The 23,187-nt window shown below is 40.3% G+C and overlaps 1 protein-coding gene across 5 annotated transcripts in view; it reads right to left on the reverse strand.

The window, feature by feature from the left end:
- GPATCH8 (G-patch domain containing 8) overlaps nucleotides 1–23,187 on the reverse strand; it is a 109,000-nt gene that overhangs the window by 33,562 nt on the left and 52,251 nt on the right. For 4 of the 5 annotated variants that reach the window (XM_055256217.2, XM_055256221.2, XM_063629156.1 and 1 more), the window contains 2 exons: nucleotides 7,519–7,586; nucleotides 6,135–6,221 (listed from right to left, as the gene is read on the reverse strand). In XM_055256217.2, coding sequence (XP_055112192.2) covers nucleotides 6,135–6,221; nucleotides 7,519–7,586 — 155 coding nt within the window. Of the gene's footprint in view, nucleotides 1–6,134; nucleotides 6,222–7,518; nucleotides 7,587–9,726; nucleotides 9,772–23,187 lie in introns of all 5 variants that reach the window. The other variant, XM_055256220.2, reaches the window with a different exon arrangement.

Consider the following 23,187-nt stretch of genomic DNA (forward strand, 5'->3'; position numbering starts at 1 on the left):
ATAAACGGCACTCATAGAATATTTACACAGACAAGGCCGGGCACGCTGGCTCACGCCTGTAATCCCAGCACTGTGGGAGGCCGAGGTGGGCCGTTCACGAGGTCATGAGATTGAGACCATCCTGGCTAACGTGGTGAAACCCTGTCTCTACTAAAAACACAAAAAATTAGCCGGGCGTGGTGGCGGGCACCTGTAGTCCCAGCTACTCAGGAGGCTGAGGCAGGAGAACGGCATGAACCCAGGAGACAGAGCCTGCAGTGAGCCGAGATGGCGCCACTGCACTCCAGCCTGGGCGACAGAGACTCCGTCTCAAAAAAAAAAAAAAGAATATTTACACAGACAAAAAGCCCATTATAGGCTACAGAAGAAACCGTAATAAAGTCAGAAATGAAGAAGTAATATGCACAACATATATCAACACAGTATAATACAGCTAAGAACTAACAAAAATTTTTAAAAGACCCTTCCATGAATCTGAAGCTGCAGAATTTTAAGGTAAAAAAGGATAATGACAACATTATATAGAGGCTAAAGTATATTGCTTTAAGAAGTTAAGCCTATGTGTATTCCTTGAACGCAGGTTTAACCCCTTACAGCAATGGAAACAAGAAAATAAATAAAAGTCACACTCTGGAGAAACTCTTGTGTGTATATATATACAAGAAAACACGATTCCACTTATATAAAGTTAAAAAACATGTAAAACTAGGCCCAGTGGTGGCTCACGCCTGTAATCCCAGCACTTTGGGAGGCCAAGGCGGGTGGATCACCTGAAGTCAGGAGTTCGAGACCAGCCTGGCCAACATGGTGAAACCCCATCTCTACTAAAAATACAAAAAAAACCAAAAAATAAAAAAAAAACAAACAAAAAAAACAGCTGGGTGTGGTGTCATGTGTCTGTAGTCCCAGTTACTCGGGAGGCTGAGGCACAAGAATTGCTTGAACTCAGGAGGTGAAGGCTGCAGTGAGCTGAGATCGTGCCACTGCACCCCAACCTGAGTGACAGAGTAAGACTCCGTCTAAAAAAAAAAAAAAATTAGCTGGACGTGGTGGCGCACGCCTGTAATCCCAGCTACTTGGGTGGCTGAGGCATGAGAATTGCTTGAACCCGGGAGGCAGAGGTTGCCGTGAGCCGTCGTGCCACTGCACTCCAGCCTGGGCGACAGAGCAAGACTGTCTCAACAAAGCAAGACTGTCTTAAAACCAACCAACCAACCAACCAACCCACCCACTACCTAAAACTAAGCAATACATGTTTAGGATACAAAACACATTAAAAAACCATTTTAAAATGCAAGGGAAAATAGAAGAGGAAGGAACACTTCCTAATTTATTCTGAGTATTACCCTGATACAAAGACATTACAAGAAAACTACAGACTAATATCTTTTCTGTGTACAGATGCAAAAATGCTCAACAAAATGCTATCAAACCAAATTCAACAGCATATTAAAAGGCAAAGTGGGATTTATCCCAGGAACTCAATGTTGGTTCAACATACAAAAATCAATCAATGTAATACAACACTACAATGTAATACACCATTATTAACAGAACATGAAAGGAAAAAACCCACAAGGTTATCTCAATAGATGCAAAATAAGCATTTGACAAAATCCAACACCCTCTTTCATGGTAAAAACACTAAACAAAGTAGGAATTTCTAGAAATTAGGAACTTCCTCAACCTGATGAAAACAAAAAACCCCCAGCTAACATCATAATGGTGAAAGACTGAAAGCTTCTCTATTAAGATCAGAAAGACGACAGGAATGTTCACTGTTGCATTTCTTTTTTTGAGATGGAGTTTCACTCTGTCTGTTGCCCAGGCTGGAGTGCAGTGGTGTGATCTCGGCTCACTGCAACCTCTGCCTCCTGGGTTCAAGCGATTCTCCTGCCTCTGCCTCCTGAGTAGCTCGGATTACAGGCAGGCAACACCATGCCCAGCTTTTTTTTTTTTTTTTTGTATTTTTATTAGGGAAGGGGTTTCACCATTTTGGCCAGGCTGGTCTGGAACTCCTGACCTCAAGTGATCCGCCCACCTTGGCCTCCCAAAGTGCTGGGATTACAGGTGTGAGCCACTGCACTGGCCACAGTGGTGATAATTTTACGACACTGTAAATAAACTAAAAATCAATAAACTGTAGTATTGCTATAAAATGATTAAAATGGTAAATTTATGTTATGTGAATTTTATCTCAACAACAATTTTACCTAAAAAAATTGTGAGGGGGCCAGGCACAGTGGCTCACGCCTGTAATCCCAGCATTTTGGGAGGCTGAGGCAGGACACTTGAGGTCAGGAGTTCTAGACCAGCCTCGCCAACATGGCGGAACCCTGTCTCCACTAAAAATACAAAAATAATTAGCTGGGTGTGATGATGCACACCTGTAATCCCAGCTACTCAGGAGGCTGGGGCAGGAGAATTGCTTGAAACCTGGAGGCAAAGGTTGCAGTGAGCTGAGATTATGTCATTGCACTCCAGCCCGGGTGACAGAACAAGACTCTGTCTCAAAAAGGAAAATAAAAAAGGTGAAAAACACAAAAATCAGCATAGTGTTTATCTCTAAAGGAGACAGAAATGCGATGGGATCATGAAGTTACTGATAGTGCTCTTTTTCTTAAATTGAGTAGAAGATACCTAAGTGTTTATGGTTTTTCTTTATATCTCACATATTAAAAATATTTAATAAAATAAGAATGTCAAATGAGATGGCAGTTTTTGTTTTTTCTTTTAAAAGTCTGGTAGAGCTATTTGGCTCTAAGATTATGTATAAGTAAAACTTTGATAAAAATGAAAATTAAAAAATAAAAATGGGAGGCTGAGATAGGGGGATCACTTGAGGTCAGGAGTTTGAGACCAGCCTGGGCAACACAGTGAGACCCTATCTCTTAAAAAGAAAAAAATTAGCCAGGCATGGTGGTGCACGCCTATAGTCTTGGTTACTTGGGAGGCTGAGGTGGGAGGATTGTATGAACCCAGGAGTTTAAGGCTGTAGTGAGCTATGATAGCACCACAGAACTCCAGCATGGACGACAGAGTGAGATCTCATCTCTATAAAATCAGAGATGAGAGAGTGATAAAAAGGAAGCAGTCAGAGTAGTGACTAAGAATTTTGGTTCTAAAGACAAGTAAAAAGAGAAGACGGTAGCTATATGGAGAGTAAATCAGAGTGGTTTTTTTTGTTTGTTTTTTTTTAATTTTAGGATTCCCTCTCCCAACAAACGTTCAAGTATGTTTACTTTTGATAGGAAAAGAATAAATAAAGAGAAAGGTTGCCAATACAGGAAAGAAGTGGAAAGTCCTTGACAAGACAGGGAGAGTTAGGATCTAGAATTCAGATGTAAGTACAAATTATCATTTAACAGATGGTAAAACAAAAGAGAAATATTTAAGTATGAGAGCAGGTGAACCCTGGTTTGACGTAGGATAGTATATGTAGATGAAGGCATTACTACCTGATGGTCCAAATTCTCTTTCTTAACTAAAAACATACGGGAAGGCAGAGGTACGACAAGGGTAGTTAAGGAAAGATGAAGGCTGAGTACCAATGTTTGAGAATGTCAGCTGAGAGGACTAAGAGGGAGATGACACATGAGAGGATTAATTAGCAGCTCTGAGGGCCCAGTGAGGTTGGCAGAAAGGGTATAGAAATGAAGAACACAAGTAATGCATTTTGTACTGACAGGACAGGCTTTTGGTGAGTATGTATGACAAAAGGACTAGGAGGAAAGGGAGTTGGGATCAAAGTGCTGTGAGAGGTAAACATGAGTGTGTGGTGCTAGAGGGGAAAAGTACAAATTAAGGAGGAGCTAAGTTATTAAAGCTTCCAAAGTCATATGAAGTTGAGGAAAAAAATAGGAGAATAAAGGAGTGACAGCAGGAAGGAAAAAAGATCATGGTCAGATAATAGCACATTTAAGATTTTAGAAATAGTGTAGTTCAGAGTTGACAGGGTTTCGGAGTAAATATTTTGATCAATAAGATGAGGAAGGTAATTCTTGTTCTTGCCCAGGCTGGAGTGCAGTGGTGTCATCATAGGTCACTGCTGTCTTCAATTCCTGGGCCCAAGTGATCCTCCCAATTCAGCTTCCCTAAGTAGCTGGGATTTATAGGCATGCACCACCAACACCTAGCTATTTTTTTCTTTTTTCTTTTTGTAGAGACAGATTCTTGCTACATTGCCCAGACTGGTCTCAAACTCCTGGGCTCAAGCAATCCTCCCACAGCACAGCCGTGATCCACCGCACCCAGCCGAGAAATAATTCTATTAGGAGGGAGAGAACATCTCAAGATACTACGTGTAATCTTATGAGACTGTGAATTACTGAGGTATTTCATTTATTTTTCACTCGACAGTGTAAATTTTACTTGAAAAATAAAAATGTATTCTTTATAATGTTTATATTTCAGACAGTACATAAAATGAATCTGGCTTTTCTATTTCAAAATATTTATTCATTCAACTAATATTTATTGAGTACTTATGCACCACACACTGTGCTGGATGCAGGATACATACTGGCAGACAAATAGACATACTCTCTCTCCTCAATGCCCTTTCTGACTAGTACAGAAAGCAGATATAAATTAGTGAATAAAAATTTATAATTACAAATTATAAGAGGGGTTGTTGCAAGAGAATAAGGCAGAGTGGTTAATTATTTAAATGAGTTGATTAGGGAAGGTGTATAATGAGGTAATATTTAAGCTAAAACCCAAGGAGAAAATTTAACCAAGTGAAAGATAATGAAACATGGTGTCATGACCACTCTTGTGCCTAGAGAAAGAATGTAGCCAGAAAAAGAGGGCCCAGGTCTGAAGCTGAGGAACTCCAATATCTGAAGTTCAGGCAGAATAAACAGCAGCCAACAAAGGAATCTACATAGAAGCAGCAAGACAGATAAGAAGCAACTAATCTAGGAAAGTATAAATTCTTCAAAACCAAGAGTAATGAAAATGTTTTAAAGAAGAAAGGGTATGCCAGGTGCAGTGGCTCACTCCTGTAATCCCCACACTTTGGGAGGCCGAGGCGGGCAGATCACGTGAGGTGAGGAGTTCGAGACCAGCCGGCCAACGTGGTGAAACCCCATCTCTACTGAAAATTCAAAAAAATTAGCCGGCCATGGTGGCTCATACCTGTAGTCCCAGCTACTTGGAGGCTGAGGCACGAGAATCACTTGAACCCGGGAGCAGCGAGCTTAGATAACAACACTGTACTCCAGCCTGGGCAACAGAGTGAGACTCGGTCTTAAAAAAAAATAATAATAATAATAATAATAAAATAAATAAATAAATGATTTATTGGATTTAGAAAATATAAGTGTTTGGTGGCCTTGAATAAAGTGGTTTGGTGAAAACTGCTAAAGTCAGTATAAACAGGCTGAAGAGTGAATAAAGAGAGAGGAAAGGAGAAGGAAAAAGGGAAAGAAGAAGGGGGAAGAAAAGAAGATGAGTTATATTATGGTTCTGGATAAAATAAAACACACAAAAATTTAATATATAGCTAAGCTAAGTTCAAAAACAAGAAAGGGGGTCAAGCGCAGTGACTTACTCCTGAAATCCCAGCAAACTGGGAGGCCGTGGCAGGCAGATCACCTGAGGCAAGGAGTTCGAGAGCAGCCTGGCCAACATGGCTGAAACCCCATCTCTACTAAAAACACAAAAATTAGGCTTGGCGTGGTGGCTCATGCCTGTAATCCCAGCACTTTGGGAAGCCGAGGCCGGTGGATCACAAGGTCAGGAGTTCGAGACCAGCCTGACCAACATGGTGAAACCCCATCTCTACTGAGTGTTGGGGTTACAAGTGTGAGCCATTGTGTCTGGCCTCAAAGGACTTTTAACAATTTTTACTGCTACCACTACTTGAATACCTACTATGTAACAGGCATTGTGTTTTCAAACACTAACTCATGCAATCTTTCTAACACACTTTCGAAGTAGGTATTATTATCTCTATAGTTTTTACAGAGCTAATAAATAGGAATGTAATAGAAATCTGAGATCTACTACTAATTACCACCAAATGTCAAACAAATGCTGTTAGCAACAGTGATGATTTTCAACAAAATTTGAGTTCTTTCTTATTCAGTGAGCACCTCCCCACCTCCCAATGAATGGCTTTGTTTAAATACCTTGTACTTTTGTCTCAGCTCTTCTGTGTCTTCTTTTTCTACTTCTAGGACACGGCGCCGTTCGGTAGCATCTTCAGCATAATCAAGCTTGACAAAAATAGATATGATTAGATTTAATTCCTAAAGTACCCCCAAGATTAGCTATGAAAAAGTTATTTGCACAACTACAGTATTATCTGAAAACAAAAAAAAAAATTATATTTTGCTCAGCTACTGCTTGCTTTATTGTCACCTCACAGAGAAAATCATAATTTGTTACTTTCATGCTGGTAGTTTCCAAAAGGCACATTTGTTGAAAGTAGACTTCACTTCAATGTTAATTTTCTTTTCTTTCTCTTTTTTTTTGAGAAGAGTTTCATTCTTGTTGCCCAGGCTGGAGTGTAATGGCATGATCTCAGCTCACTGCAACCTCTGCCTCCCGAGTTCAAGTGATTCTCCTGCCTCAGTCTCCGGAGTAGCTGGGATTACAGGTGCCCGCCACAATGCCCTGCTAATTTTTTTGTATTTTCAGTAGAGATGGAGTTTCACCATGTTGGCCAGGCTGATCTCGAACTCCTCACCTCAGGTGATCCGCCTGTCTCGGCCTCTCACAGTGCTGGAATTACAGGCATGAGCCACTGCACCCAGCGACTCCTAATTCTTTGAAAATTAATATTGAGGCTGGGCACAGTGGCTCATACCTGTAATCCCAGCACTGTGGGAGGCCGAGGCGGGCGGATCACCTGCGGTCAGGAGTTCGAGACCAGCCTGACCAATATGATGAAACCCCGTTTCTACTAAAAATACAAAAATCAGCCAGGCGTGGTGTCATGCGCCTGTAATCCCAGCTACTTAGAAGGCTGAGACAGAAGAATCCCTTGAACCCCGGAGGCGGAGGTTGCAGTGAGCTGAGACTGCATCATTGCACTCCAGCCTGGGCAACAAGAGTGAAACTCCATCTCAAAAAAAAAAAAAAAAAAAAAGAATTAGGAGTCAATGAAGAAAATATTTCAGGCAATGAAAAGAAGGCATTACAGGTGACAGCTGTACCCAGTTCTACAAAGGCAAAGCTTTTATCACAGCAACATTTTAAGAACTGAGCAACACTGCCTACTGAAGCAAGTACCAAGGTCTGGATCTAAGTCTGATATTGCCTTGCTGTATAACCCTCGGCAAATCACTTAACTTCTTTATGTGCCAGTTAAAACAGCGGCACTGTTTATATTCTATTTGTCTCAAAAGTAGCACTAAATGAAAATGTAAGATATATTTTTTAGTCGTCCAAAGAAAAATATTAAAACTACATTTCATCTGATAAATGTATTCTTGCACAGACATCTGAATTTGGAATTAGTATTATTTCAAAATATCCCACAAAACTTATGAGTTAATGAGATCAATTTACCTCCATTTCCATGCGACCCATGCCCATGACATCATACTTGACAACGATCGGAATGGGATCTGTTCTCCCTGCAACAGGAACACATAATCAAGGTAAGGTGCAAAGCCAAACCAACAGCTCATTTTACACATTGGGTTTTGGGTGGTTAGAGATCTTGCCTTGGAGTGCAGAGACCAGAAAGCTACAGTGAACCAAACACAAGCCATTCTCACAGCTTACACTCAACACCTTCCTTTCCTAGTTTAAGCCCAACTAACCACCTTGGCTGACCTTCCAGTTGGGATTAATTTCAAATTACTATGGCAAAATTACATTAATAAGTAATGCAAAGCACTTTTAAGCAATGGCACCAGGAGGTTTAAATTGCAAAACTTTAAAAATTCCTTTTAAGATCCCCAGATAACTTCCCAACAAAAATCACTTCACTCTGTCCACTGATATCCTCCTACACAACTTTTTAACCTAGTTAAAAAAAAAAAAAAATCTCAACTGGCATGGTTAAATAGAAAAAGTACATTTTCAAACATGATGCAGTAAAACTTTATAATTACAACTCAATATGTTGAATTTGTTTTCAAAAGATGCTTTACAATTTTTTTGATGTTCCTCATAGACTAGGAGATGTTTTACAATTTAATGGGGCTGTGAAAAGTTTAAATAAAAAGAAACAATTAGTTGCCCTTAGAGAAAAGAATAGTTTTCCTTTTAATCTGGTGCTCTAAAGTCTCATTTCCTAGAGTGGATTTAACACTGGCTGTGAGGGTAACTGGTAAGCTGTGAAAAGGACTAGTTGCGAAGAAAATTGACTTTAAACTAATTGATCTATGCTGGATAATTTTTTTTTAATAAATATATATTTAATCCACTCATAACCAGCCAAACAAAGCAAAATGGGGCAGACAAGCACTTTACTACCACAGCTGTTTTACATCACAACTTGCGCTTTTTATTGTGATGTAAGCCCACTGAAAAGAGGACTTACCTTATCCGTTGTACACCTTTAGTGAAAAAACACAATGTTTACTTCCCTCATCATTTCACTCAGGCTGGTGTAAACAACTGGTTTTTTTGGTTGTGTTGTTGTTGTTGTTATACACACACACACATATATATATATATATATTATACCTTTGGGCTAAAAATGGAGTTTTCTTAGGCTAAATCTGAGGCATTACCCTCCCAATCCCAAAAAAAAACTTTTTAAAAAATAAATGCCATGATCATGACTGGTTTTGGTCCTGCAAAATAAAGAAGAAACCATGTTCAAAACGACCACAACCACTTGTATTTGGTGGCTCTATATTTGTGGAATTAATTTTTGCCTTTAAGATGGAATGAAAAACAAATTCTAAGTTTCACTATTATGTATCCTATTATTGTTTTTAAACAATAAATAGGGAGAATTAGAATTATCACAGTAAAAAACAAAACAAAACAAAACAAAACAAAACAAAAAAAACAAACCCAAACTGTTAAAGAACATCTCATGTCAGGAAAAAAAAAAAAAACCTTCTAGAATACAGCCTTCTTTTAGATACAATCAAAGGACTGCCAGTAAAGCAAAATGAAAATGCATTACTACCTTATGCCCAATGGTATAATAAATAAGCAGTGACTGCAATCTTTAGCAAAAGGACCAAATTAAAGACAGGTTATAAAAATGACTTCCTAGGTGCAATATCACTTTCATAACGTCTCAGTCAGGGATTTACTGGTAAAAACAAATAGTCCAATGAATGAATTAAAAAGAATTGTCAAAGCAATTTATTTTGGTATCTTTTTGATCTGTCAGAATTTGTTTTGCAAGAATCAAGAAAGTTTTGGTACAAATTCATTACCTCTGTAAACCCCTGTTTATAAACTCTGCATTAGTACTTTTGCCTTCTAAGGCAGTCAAAGTTTGTTTTAATTTATTTATAAATTGCAGTAGCAAGTGCTAGTGCCCATTACATTGTGGGGAAATCAAGTTTTTGACAGTATTAGAATTTAATGTTTTAACTGATTTTATTGGCAGTTCTAACACAAACAAATACATCCCTTCTTAACATTACCCTTTAATGAACAAGGATCAGACAAGTTGCATAAGGAAAGGAAAGGAAAATGAAAAAGACCAAGCAGAAGGATGAAGGCTACAACAGAGAAAGTAAGCCTAACATATTGGTGCACTGATGACAAAAGGAGTAATTCAGTCTGAAAATAAAAAATTACCACTGCTAAGATTACCATCACCACAACAAGTCCAGGATCATAATGCTGTAAAAAAGAAACACCATTTGTTAGGCAGAAACCATTAGGGTGGGAAACAGGCCTTCTAGCAGGCAGACAGGATGGGGTAAAGTAACAGTTGGGCTTTGTCCCTCCCCCAATCTCAGCCGGGGACAGAGGAAGGACATTTTGTGCTACAACAGCTGTTTTCATACTGGTCAGACCAAGGTGTGAGATTTTTGTACTGCTACTTAAGAACATGAACAACACCCTCTTCAATAAGGCAGGGGGTAGGGTGTCAGTTTAAAGTACGAGAACTAGCTCTAGTTTCCAATCTTTCATTTAACTATTGATTCTGGTAAATCAGTATTCAGGGCCCAAGGTAGGACTTTTAAAAGAAATGACATCTAAGACTCTATCAGATCAACTAACTGGACCGTAATCAAGTCATTTACTTCACCAAAAGAACTCTAGGAGGCTTGGAGTATGGGTGAGATGTCCTCAAGACTTCTCTAGAAATATATATATAAAACAATTAAGAGGTCTAGAAAATAATCTTAGATCTTCAGTGCCTGGAGAACTTTGTGCATCTGAATTCTGTTATGAATGAATACAACTCTTTAAGTGGCTCTCCTCGAACTTTGCTTCCTGTTAACCGAGACTTCCCAGGCCGGCCAATATCTATCTTTCAGCACACAACAAAACCAATCTTTGAAGGAGAGCTCTAGAGAAACTGACATCAAAAGAGCTGTCACATTTAAAACTACTCCACTCAGAGTTAACTCACAGAAAATAAACAGCATGACTTTCAAAGCAATCTTGACGGTGACATTATTGCCTGGGCCAAGTAGTAATTTCTTAACATTATTAAAGAGGCAATAGACCAAGGAAAGACCCCAGCGGGAAAAGACACCAAACACTACATACAGGAAGAGGCTGCAGCATTAAAAAACAAAACAAAACAAAAAACCCCCTCAGTTTATTCAGTTACTATCAATGATAATCCTAAAGAACATCACTTAGAATACCTGAATACCAATTTGTAGTGATGACCTCAAAAGCTAGGTAGCAACAGAGTGTCTGCTAGTATGTATTCTCTAGAAACCTCAACTTTTTTTTTTTTTTTTTTTTTTTGAGATGGAGTTTCGCTCTTGTTGCCCAGGCTGGAGTGCAATGGCACAATCTTAGCTCACCACAACCTCCACCTCCCGGGTTCAAGCGATTCTCCTGCCTCAGCCTCCCAAGTAGCTGGGACTACAGGCATGCACCACCATGCCCGGCTAATTTTGTATTTTTAGTAAAGATGGGGTTTCTTCATGTTGGTCAGGCTGGTCTCAAACTCCCAACCTCAGGTGATCCGCCCACCTCGGCCTCCCAAAGTGCTGGAATTACAGGCGTGAGCCACCTCGCCTGGCCTCAACTTCTTTTAAAATAAAATCCAGGTTCCCTACTTCTTGGTTTCTTTTAAAATACGGCAACTATTATTTAAAATATATTAAATTAGTGAGAACATGTTTGTTGCTTGTTTCACTCCAAAGGAAGCAACTTCAACCAGAACACTAAATAATCTCCTTAAAAGAAACTGTCTTGCTCAGGAAAAGATCTACACACATTTACTGTACTTTGGCCAACAGGAGAAGGGAAAGGAAACACATGCAAAATCAAGAATGTGCCAATATCAATGTATTAATCTGATGGAAAACAACTGATACTCATATTTTCTAAATCAAAACCTTAAATAATGTTTCACTAACTGGAATTACATACTTAGTTTTCAGAGACAGGGTCGCTAAGGCTGGAGTACAGTAGCACAATCAGCTCACTGCAGCCTCCACCTTTCAGGCTCAAGTGATCCTCTTGCCTCAGCCTCCCAAAGCTCTGGGATTACAAGTGTGAGCTGCACATCAGCCTATTGTCTATTTTAAAAGTCAGTTTTACTTATGCAATAATAGAAATTCGTAAGTGCTCTCATATATATGCAGGTCTTGCTAAAATGTGAAGGCGTTATGACATAACAATAGAGAGAAGACAGTCAAATACAAAAACCCATTGATTACCATAGCCACCCTGTCATTGAGAACAATCCCTCAGGAATCAGTTCTGATTTTAAAATAGTTAAGGTTACACCAATCTACAAAACTGTCCCAAAGACTTAAACTACAGAGAAATACCTCTTTTGCTGTTTTTTGGGAAACACCACTTTTTTTTGAGATGGAGTCTCACTCCGTCACCCAGGCTGGAGTGCAGTGGCACGATCTCGGCTCACTGCAACCTCCGCCTCCCAAGTTTAAGCAATTGTCCTGCCTCAGCCTCCTGAGTAGCTGGGACTACAGGCACACCACTACACCCAGCTAATTATTTTGTATTTTTAGTAGAGACGAGGTTTCACCATATTGGCCAGGATGGTCTCGATCTCTTGACCTCATGATCTGCCACCTTGGCCTCCCAAAGTGCTGGGATTACAGGCGTGAGCCACTGCACCCAGCCCAGGGAAACACTATTTTTAAAGAGACAAACTCTAGGAATAGAACAACTGGGAAGAATATATTAAAAGACATCCATAATCTAGTAATCAGCCATACTTTAGAAACAGAAGACATATGATTTCCCTGCAGAAACAAATTAGAAAGGAAGAAGCTTCTACAGTGATTAAAACACTGGTTGAATTGTCAACAGATGTAAGCAAACCACAATGTAAGATGTAAGAACACCACAATGTATTTCTGCTGCTTTTCCCCTTACAGAGATTCAATACAAATATTTACAACAAATATTGAGTTTTGGCCAGGCATGGTGGCTCACGCCTGTAATCCCAGCACTGTGGGAGGCTCAGGCAGGCAGATCACTTGAGGTCAGGAGTTCGAGACCAGCCTGGCCAACATGGTGAAACCCCATCTCTACTAAAAACACAAAAATTAGCTGGGCGTGGTGGCGGGCACCTGTAATCCCAGCTGCTCAGGAGGCTGAGGCAGGAGAATCACTTGAACCCAGGAGGCAGAAGTTGCAGTTAGCCGAGACTGCGCCACTGCACTCCAGCCTGGGCAACACAATGACACTCCGTCCCCCCAAAAAAAAAAAACAAAAGCCCGGGCACAGTGGCTCAGGCCTGTAATCCCAGCAATTTGGGAGGCCGAGGCGGGTGGATCACCTGAGGTCAGGAGTTCGAGACCAGCCTGACCAACATGGTGAAACCCTGTATCTACTAAAAATACAAAATTAGCTGGGCATGGTGGTGCATGCCTGTAATCCTAGCTACTCGGGAGGCTGAGGCAGGAGAATCGCTTAAACCCAGGAGGTGGAGGTTGCAGTGAGCTGACATCGCACCATCGCACTCCAGCCTGGGCAACAAGAGTGAAACTCTGTCTCAAAGAGACAAAAATAAAATAATATATATATGTATAAATATATATATATGTATATATATATATATATATAGAGAGAGAGAGAGTTTCTACTATATTCAAGGCACTGTTCTGGGCACTGCATATAGTGATGATGTAAAAAAAAAAAAAAAAAAAACCACAACTGCAGCACCACGTTCCATCAATTACCAATAAATAGGCAAAATAGAGTAATCTGACCAGCTGGAACTTCAGCTGAGTTCAGCATGAGAATGAGAGGAAACAGAACATTTGTGAAGCTAATGCATAAGCAGTTAAAGAGCTTAAAAATGTCTGAAGTTGTCTTTTAAAGATATCTAAAGTTGTCTTTAAAGACGACCTTAATGAAGTACAAGTAAATACACAAGCCATCAAAAAGTCACAAAATCCATTTTTTTTTTTGAGACAGGATCTTGCTAAGCCACCCAGGCTGGAGTGCTGTGGTGCCATCTCCGCTCACTACAAACTCCAGCTTCCAGGCTCAAGCAATTCTTGCCCCTAGGCCTCCTGAGTAGCTGGCACTACAAGTGCCTGCCACTACATCTGGCTAATTTTTGTATTTTTAGTAGAGATGGGGTTTCACCATATTGCTCAGGCTGGTCTCGAACTCCTGGGCTTGAGTGATCTGCTCACCTCAGCCTCCAAAGTGCTGGGATTACAGTTGTATGCCAATGCGCCCGGCCTAAAATCCACTTTCAAAAGACAATTAAAACTGGGCTGGGCTTGGTGGCTCACGCCTGTAATCCCAGCACTTGGGGAGGCCAAGGCAGGAAGATGGCTTGAGGACAGGAGTTTGAGACCATACTGGGCAATAGAGCAAGACTCTGTCTCTCCAAAAAATTTTTCTTAAAAAAATTAGCTGGGCATGGTAGCATGCACCTGCAGTCCTAGCCACTGATGAGATTGAGGCAGGAGGACCACTTGAGCCCAGGAGCTGGAGTGACCTATCATCACACCACTGCACTCCAGCCTGGGTGACAGAGAAAAACCTTGTTGAAAAAAAGAGAAAAGGGGGGAAAAAAGACCATTAAACTGATAAAGGCCAAGAACCTACACTGACACCTTTAAAGTACTTATTTCTTATTTTTAAGTAATTCAAATACATACGTGAAAATCAAGAATAAAAAATTACTTTGCAAAAGTATTCAAAATAGGATTCAAGTCATGTTAATGGACTTGAATATCATTTCATTTACTGAAACAGTGATCACATGAAACTTTCAGAAACACTGAATAAAAAATGGTACATTTATTTTCAAACCAAAGCTTAATTTTTGCAAATTTCTCCTGAAAATGACAGTCTTTAGGTGGCATAGAAACAATTATTACTTTCAGCATCATTTAGATATTTTTCTAAGCAACTCTAACATATGATATATGCTACCTCTCAGAAAACATTAACTGAAAACATTGAGCACATTACTTATTCCCTAGAGAGTTTTTAAGGTTTAAAAAAAAAAAGAAAAACTTTCTACCCAAAATAGAGTTCAAATTACCCAGTACTACAAAAACCAACTATATTCTTGCCATGGCCTTTTTAGTGACCTATACAACAACCAAATTAATTTGATTTTCTTTCTTCCTTTATTTATTTTTTAAAACAGGGTCTCGCTGTCGCCCAGGCTGGAGTGCAGTGGCATAATCACAGCTCACTGCAGCCTCAACCTCCTGGGCTCAAGTAATCCTCCCATCTCAGCTTCCCAAGAAGCTGGGACTACAGGTGCACACCACCACATGTGGCTAATTTTTGTTATTTTTTGTAGAGATGGGATTTCGCCATGTTGCCCCCCCCAGTTTGTTCTTGAACTTCTGAGCTTAAGCAATCTGCCCACTTTGGCCCCACAAGGTGCTGGGATTACAGACATGAGCCATGGTGCCTGGCCAATTTGATTTTCAAATACAGATGTTTTCTAAGGCACAAAAGTTTAATTATGACCTAAACGAATTTCCATCTGATACTTTCCATCTAGGATAAAATAGTTCAATTTTAATCATATAACTAAATATATTAATAAACAGGAACAAAGGTGGGGCAAAAGGCTTTAGTGAAAGTGTTGTTAAATCAGAATGTTAGGCCTGGGAAGGATATCTCATCCACGGATAACATGATATCCTCAAGCCCTTAGAAGAGATAATAAAGAGAATTCATGAGTTACTTTCAATTAAAAAAAAAAAAAACCTAAAGAAAATCATACTTTTATCTGAGATACAACTGTTTTAGCTAAAATTATATTGACTCACTAAAGATTGCCTCAAGCTAACCACCATGCTAAGATCAATTTGTTTTTTTAAATGAGAAAGCCAAATTAATAAATACAATTTTGGGGTAAAATAGTCTAAAACATGGGGCTTAGGAGATATGGGAAAAAACAATAAGTCTTTAGTTTAAAAAAAAAAAAAAAAAAAAAAGGCCAGGTATGGTGGCTCACGGCTGTAATCCCAGCACTTTGGGAGGCCAAGGCAGGCAGATTACCTGATGTCAGGAGTTCGAGATCAGCCTGGCCAACATGGTGAAACCTCGTCTGCATTTAAAATACAAAAATTAGCTGGGTGTGGTGGCATGTTCCTGTAATCCCAGCTACTTGGGAGGCTGAGGCAGGAGAATCATTTGAACCCGGGAGGCAGAACTTGCAGTGAGCCGAGATCGCACCATTGCATTCTAGCCTGGGGCAGCAAGAGAGAATCTCCGTCTCGGGGGGGAAAAAAAGTGGTAGCACTTTTGTGCCCTGAGTTTTACTTATGTTTTCTCTATCCATATCTGACACAGTATGTAGGCCAGAATAGCATTTAGTTAAAAAGCATTTGTTGACTCAGAGAATGAACATGTTCATAGCAGGTCTGAAACTTGTTCAACTGTAAATACTTAGTCATCATGATGCGTGCCGCTTAACATCACAAGATACTAATGATTTAACTCTCATAATGAAGGAATTATTCTATCAAGTAGAACATATCACTATATTAGAAAGGTCTCCATATATCAAAAAATATGTAAACTTTTATAATGAAATATTTGAGTTTTACATTACTGGTCATTAGAGGCTTAAGGCTTGTTCAATTTCATTTTTTGTTATCACTCAGGAGTCAAGGAGAAGGAAGCATCAAATGTTTAAGAAAAAAATACTAAAGAACTTACATTCAATATATATTGACAAACTTTTAAAAAACTGAATTGGAAAGTTGCCATAACCAGTTTCAGTGAAGGAAAACCTCAAGTCAGCCCTCATAATAATGGTGTTTTCCAGGAAATTAGGTTTAGGGTAAGTGGTCTATTAGAAATTCTGAAAACATTTTTCCTCTTTTTAAAAAACAGGTCAAAGTAAAAATTAATTGCTTCCTTCAAGTACCCAGTACACTCCTACATACATGTAGGTAGACCAAAAATTACCAGTGAGCTCCAATCTATGTATTTCTTTTTTTTTTTTTTCCCTAAGACGGAGTTTCACTCTTGTTGCCTAGGCTGGAGTACAATGGCGCGATCTCGGCTCACTGCAACCTTCACTTCCTAGGTTCAAGCAGTTCTCCTGCCTCAAGCCTCCTGAGTAACTGGGATTACAGGTGCCCGACACCATGCCTGGCTAATTTTTTGTATTTTTAGTAGAGATGGGGTTTCACCATGTTGGCCAGGCTGGCCTCGAACTTCTGACTTCAGGTGATCCACCCACCTCATACTCCCAAAGTGCTGGGATTACAGGCATGAGCCACTGTGCCCAGCCTATATGAGTATTTCTTGATTAATGAATTCCAAAAGAAAAAATATACTTGTAAAGAGTGGCAACATGAAACTCGGGGGATCTGAATTACAGTTCTGTCACTAATGGGGCATGTGACCCATTATTAGCTATTAATTTCTTTTTATTTTTAGAGACAGAATCTCACCCTGTTGCCCAGGCAGGATGGAGTGCAGTGAAGTCATCATAGCTTACTGTAACACTGAACTCCTGGGCTGAAGTGATCCTCCCACCTCAGCCTTCTAAGTAGCTAGGACTACAGGCACTCACCACGTGTGGCTAATTAAAAAAAAAAAAAAATTTTGTAGCGATGGCATCTCACTATGTTGCCCAGGCTGGTTTCAAACTCCTAGCCTCGAGTTATCCTTCTGCCTCAACCTCACAAAGTGCTGGGATTACAGGTGTGAGTCACCATGCCACCTATATTAGTTTCGTGATCCAAAAATAGAGGAGTTAAAGGCCGGGCGCGGTGGCTCACACCTGTAATCCCAGCACTTTGGGAGGCCGAGGCGGGCGGATCACGAGGTCAGGAGATCGAGACTATCCTGGCTAACACGGTGAAACCCCATCTCTACTAAAAATACAAAAAATTAGCCAGGCGTGTGGCGGGCGCCTGTAGTCCCAGCTACTCGGGAGGCTGAGACAGCAGAATGGTGTGAACCCGAGAGGCGGAGCTTGCAGTGTAGCCGAGTTCACGCCACTGCACTCCAGCCTGGGTGACAGAGTGAGACTCTCTGTCTTAAAAATAAAGGAGTTAGACAAGTCTATAAGGTTCACTTCACAATTCTAAAGTTTGAAGAGTGGAAAATATGAGGAGAAAATATCTGGGGGAATTATGTAGACAGCGGCCAGTCTTGTGATACTATAATAAGCCAACAATCAAATGTCTTCTTAAACTTACTATTGTTTTTCCATAGCTACACTGAAAATTTTACTATTCCAGGATCACTCCATTACCCCAAAAAACTTTCCAGCCTCATTTAACTTTTCACTGCAACTCCTCCATTTCATCTTTTTTTTTCCTTAAAGACTGAGTCTCACTCTGTCACCCAGGCTGGAGCGCAGTGTCACAATCTTGGCTCACTGCAACCTCTGCCTCGCAGGTTCGAGTGACTCTCCTGCCTCAGTCTCCTGAGTAGCTGGGAATACAGGCATGCGTCACCATGCCCAGCTAATTTCTTTGCGTTTTAGTAGAGACAGGGTTTCACCATGTTGGCCAAGCTGGTCTCGAACTCCTGACCTCAAGTGATCTGCCTGCCTTGGCCTCCCAAAGTGCTGGGATTACAGGTGTGATCCACTGCACCTGGCCTCCATTTCATGTTTAATAAAAAAATTTTTTTTTTGAGACAAAGTCTCACTCTGTTGCCCAAGCTGCAGTACAGTGGCACATTCTTGGCTCACTGCAATCTCTACCTCCTGGGTTCAAGCAATTCTCCTGCCTCAGTCAGCCTCCTGAATAGCTGGGACTACAGGCACGTGCCACCATGCCTGGCTAATTTTTGTATTTTTAGTAGAGACAGAGTTTCACTATATTGGCCAGGCTGGTCTTGAATTCCTGACCTCGTGATCTGCCCACCTCAGCCTCCCAAAGTGCTGGGATTACAGGTGTGAGCGACCGCACCCAGCCAATAAACTTCTTCCTATATTTTTCTAGGCAATCCCTAAAAAAGACTGGGCTGCAAAACTTAGCTCTCTAATAAGAGATAATAGCTAAACACTTGTGTGATTTTTGGCAAGCAGAGCCTGAGTCTCAGCAGCCTCCTCTGCAAAATGAAAATATTATCACCACCTTTTTTTTTTTTTTTAAACAGACAGGTTCTAGCTGTATGGCTCAGACTGGAGATTAGAGTGCAGTCACACAATCATAGCTCACTTGCAGCCTCAAACCCCTGGGCTCAAGCAATCCTCCTGCCTTAACCTTCCAAGTAGCTAGGGCTACAGGCATAAGCCATCACACCACACCTAACCCCATCCCCCTTTTTAGGACTGGCATACAGACCAAAAGAGACAACAAGTGGAAGATATTTTGTAAACTTTAAATCACTATACAGAATTCTCAAGGGTTCAGAAAATAAAGAAATTAGTCTTCCTTTTATTTCCAAATTTGACATTTTGGGGGTGTGTGTTTGTGAGACAGGGTCTCACTCACTCTGTTGCCCCAGCTGGAGTATAGTGGCGTGATCTCAGCTCACTGTAACCTCTGCCTCCTGGGTTCAAGCGATTCTCCTGTCTCAGCCTCCTGAGTAGCTGGGATTACAGGAGCCCACCACCAAGCCCGGCTAATTTAAATTTGGCATTTTTGAAAGTAAATACCTTAAAATGAAAGATACTCTAAAACAGAATCTGTGATAATTTCCAAATGTTTTACATACAATTTGATGGTAATGAAACAACCCCATTTACAGATGGAGAAAATTATTATCTATGATCAATAATCAAAGTATTACAGGCTGGGTATGGTGGCTCACGCCTATAATCCCAGCACTTTGGGAGGCTGAGGCAGGATGATAGCTTGAGCCCTGGAGTTCCAGACCAATCTAGGCAACATAGGGAGACCCTGTCTCTATGAAAAAAATTTAAAAATTGGCCAGGCATGGTGGCAAATGCCTATATGCCCAGGTACACAGGATGCTGAGGTGGGAGGATCACATGAGCCAAAAAAAAAAAAAAAAAGAAGAAACAAACCACTATCACTATATACCCTTTTGCTCACCTAAGAAGCTTCATGGATACTCTACTCTCTTGCCTAAGTATCCTACTAACCCAGTGTCATTTTAATAAGGCAAACTAACCTAGGCCCAAAAGTCTATGAATAATAAGGTAGGAAACAATGTAAATCAGGCTAAGGCTAAGACTATAAAAAAAAAATAAACAGCACTATACTACTTTGGTGTAACCAATACATTTTGGATAAATTAAAAAAAAACTGTCCACCCTACTTACTATAATGAAGGTAATTTTCTTAGAAGCCTGTTATTCATATGGTCCAAAAGAATGTTTTTCTAGCCCTGGTCCATTCTATTTGCATTAAAAAATAGGGCAAGGGGGTATTTAAAAGATCATTTCCTGGGCTAGGCGTGGTGGCTCACGCCTATAATCCCAGCACTTTGGGAGGTTGAGGCGGGTGGATGACCTGAGGTTAGGAGTTTGAGACTAGCCTGGCCAACATGGTAAAACCCTGTCTCTACTAAAAAATACAAAAATTAGCCAGGCATGGTAGCACATGCCTGTAATCCCAGCTACTCAGCAGGCTGACGCAAGAGAATCGCTTGAACCCGGGAGGTGAAGGTTGCAGTGAGCCAAGATCGGACCACTGCACTCCAGCCTGGGCAACAAGAGCGAAACCCTGTCTCCAAAAAATAAATAAATAAAATAAAATATCATTTCCTGAACCCTACCCCAGACCTGCTGATTTATGCTGGTCAGAATCGACATTAAATTTTTTGCTTGTTTGTTTTCTTTTTCAGTAGAGACAAACTCTTGCTATGTGGCCCAGGCTGGTCTTGAACTCTGAACTCAAGCGATCTTCCCACCTCAGCCTCCCAAAGTGCTGGGGTTACAGGCGTGAGCCCCTGCACGCAGCCTCAGAATCTGCATTTTTTTTTTTTTTTTTTTCCTGAGACGGAGTTTCACTCTTGTTGCCCAGGCTGGAGTGCAATGGTGGGATCTTGGCTCACCGCAACCTCTGCCTCCCAGGTTCAAGCAATTCTCCTGCCTCAGCCTCCTGAGTAGCTGGGATTACAGGCATGCACCACAACGCCCGGCTAATTTTGTATTTTTAGTAGAGACGGGGTTTCTCCACCTTGAGGCTAGTCTCGAGCTCCTGACCTCAGGTGATCCACCCGCCTCAGCCTCCCAAAGTGCTGGGATTACAGGCGTGAGCCACTGCGCCCAGCCTGAATCTACATTTTTAACAAGAACCCAAGGTGATTCTGCTGAAAGCCATAAGACTAACAACGGAAAAAGCAATGGGGTAGAAGTTAGAAGATTTGTGCAGTAAAGGTAGCTCCTATCCTTAGCAGTTTCACCTCAGATAAACATTTAAGTTTCTCAATCTTTTAAGTGGCATCATGTCTCATTCTATGTACTGGAGAGAAAAATGAGAAATATATAGGTATATAAAACATATATACCATATTTAATTCTTGACACCCCCAAATCTTGTAAAAATATGGCTATATGGAGGGTATAGCAAGGTCACAGTGCTTACTAGCTGCAGAGCTAGAATTGAACCCAGGTGAAATTTCAGATGAGCCCACAAAGTGGTAACTTGTGGTTCAAATACAGCCTGGTATATGTTTTGTTTATTTTCACTATTTTAGACTTCAAGCCAACATTTATCAATTGGAACATTTCACAGAAAAGAAATCTGAATTCCTGGCTTCTTTTAACAATTTTAGAAGATCCAGCAACACTGAGATTATAATCTTAGGTGGCAACAATTAGCTTCTCTAAACACAGCAAAACTCACACCACTTGCTATTGTCTCACACTTACTCAACTTCAACTACGTATGCTATATCATCAGGCCTCAACTCCTACTTCAGGTCTACATTCTTTGCTCCCTCCTTTTGAACCAAATGGGAGTTACAAGAAAACCAAGTGGGAGTTCTATCTACTGGTTTGGGAAGATTTAGTGAGAAAGGAAATACTGGATTTAAAACTAATAAACTACATTTGAAAAGATATTATACTACATAAAAATATATTACACTTTGTTCTCTTTTCCGAGTGTTTAAGTGCCACTGTTTTGAATTTTGGTGGTAAATTTTAAATGAACTTTTGAAAGATTTTAACAAAATATGTTTATTATAAAACACTTTTTACTTTATGTTCTTATCATTTTCAGATTTCATTCCACTTTAAAGTACCAATGCTTCTCATGGAAGAATAAAGAGATTCCACTAACTCACAGACACCTGTACTCCATGTATCTATCAGCAAGTATAGATGCACAGATAGAAAATAGTTGATTGCTTCTTTATTCTCACAATCTGAGACTTTTCACTTGTTAATTATTAAAAAAAAATTTGAAATTATAAGTTAAATTGCTCAATTCTCTATTAAGCCTCCACTGTACCTTTAACTTCACAATTAAAACAGTCATTATACCGTATTAAATTTGTTACATTATTTGTTTCCCTATTAGAAATAAACCTCTGGAGGGCAGAGGTTCTATCTTATTCACTCTTAAAGACTTAGTACAGATCTGGCACATTCTTTTTCTCTTTTTTTTGGAGACAGAGTCTTACTCTGTTGCCCAGGCAGTTCACTGTAACCTCCGCCTCCTGAGTTCGAGCTATTCTCATACCTCAGCCTTCCAAGTAGCTGGGATTACAGGCGTGCGCCAACATGCCTGGCTAATTTTTGTATATTTTGGTAGAGAGGGTTTTGCCATGTTGGCCAGGCTGGTCTTGAACTCCTAGCTCAAGTGATCCACCTGCCTCGGCCTCCCAAAGAGCTGTGATTACAGTTGTGCGTGACCACACCCAACCCAGATCTGGCACATTTTAAGCATGCAATAAACATATGCAGAATACAAAACAGAAAAACAACAATAGAGAATACATAAATGCACAGTAATTACTATCCTTTAGGAATTTACAGTCTACTGAATTAGGTAAAAGAGACACATCAACAAAAATTATACAAGATTGAATATTTAAAATGCCACAGAAGAGAAATAGAAAGTAGAAGAAATCAGGGAGGAAATTATAGTATGAGACATAAGTTACAGTATTTTCTTTTTCCCTGGACACCAATTTCCATCCCTAAATATTTGGCAAAAGTTCTTACCACTCAACTTTAGCCTTAAGTTTCTAGTGAATTTATACTCATCATGAAGAATATATATGACCACTTCAAGTGCCCTACGAGAATATATCACATTCAGAATTATCTCCACTTTTTCTGGCCTGAATAACTACTGTATATTTCAATTCAGTGGCACTGGTATTTCTCACCACCATCATATCTCTCCAGGATAGAGAAGTAAGCTAGCACCTACAGTTTAGGTACATTACAGCACATTGGTTAAAAGCATAGGTTTTGGCACCAAGATTCTACCACTTATTTGCTGTAAGATCTTGGGCAGGCTGAGCGTGGTGGCTCACGCCTGTAATCCCAGCACTTTGGGAGGCAGATGTGGGCGGATTGCCCGAGGTCAGGACTTCGAGACCAGTCTGGCCAACATAGTGAAACCCCGTCTCTAATAAAAACACAGGAAAATTAGCCAGGTATGGTGGCATGCACCTATAATCTCACCTACTTGGGAGGCTGAGGCAGGGGAATTGCTTGAACCAGGGAGGTGGAGGTTGCAGTGAGCCGAGATTGCACCACTGCACTCCAGCCTG

This window comes from Symphalangus syndactylus, chromosome 20 (genome assembly GCF_028878055.3).
Source record: "Symphalangus syndactylus isolate Jambi chromosome 20, NHGRI_mSymSyn1-v2.1_pri, whole genome shotgun sequence".
In the NCBI taxonomy this organism is placed as follows: domain Eukaryota; kingdom Metazoa; phylum Chordata; class Mammalia; order Primates; family Hylobatidae; genus Symphalangus; species Symphalangus syndactylus.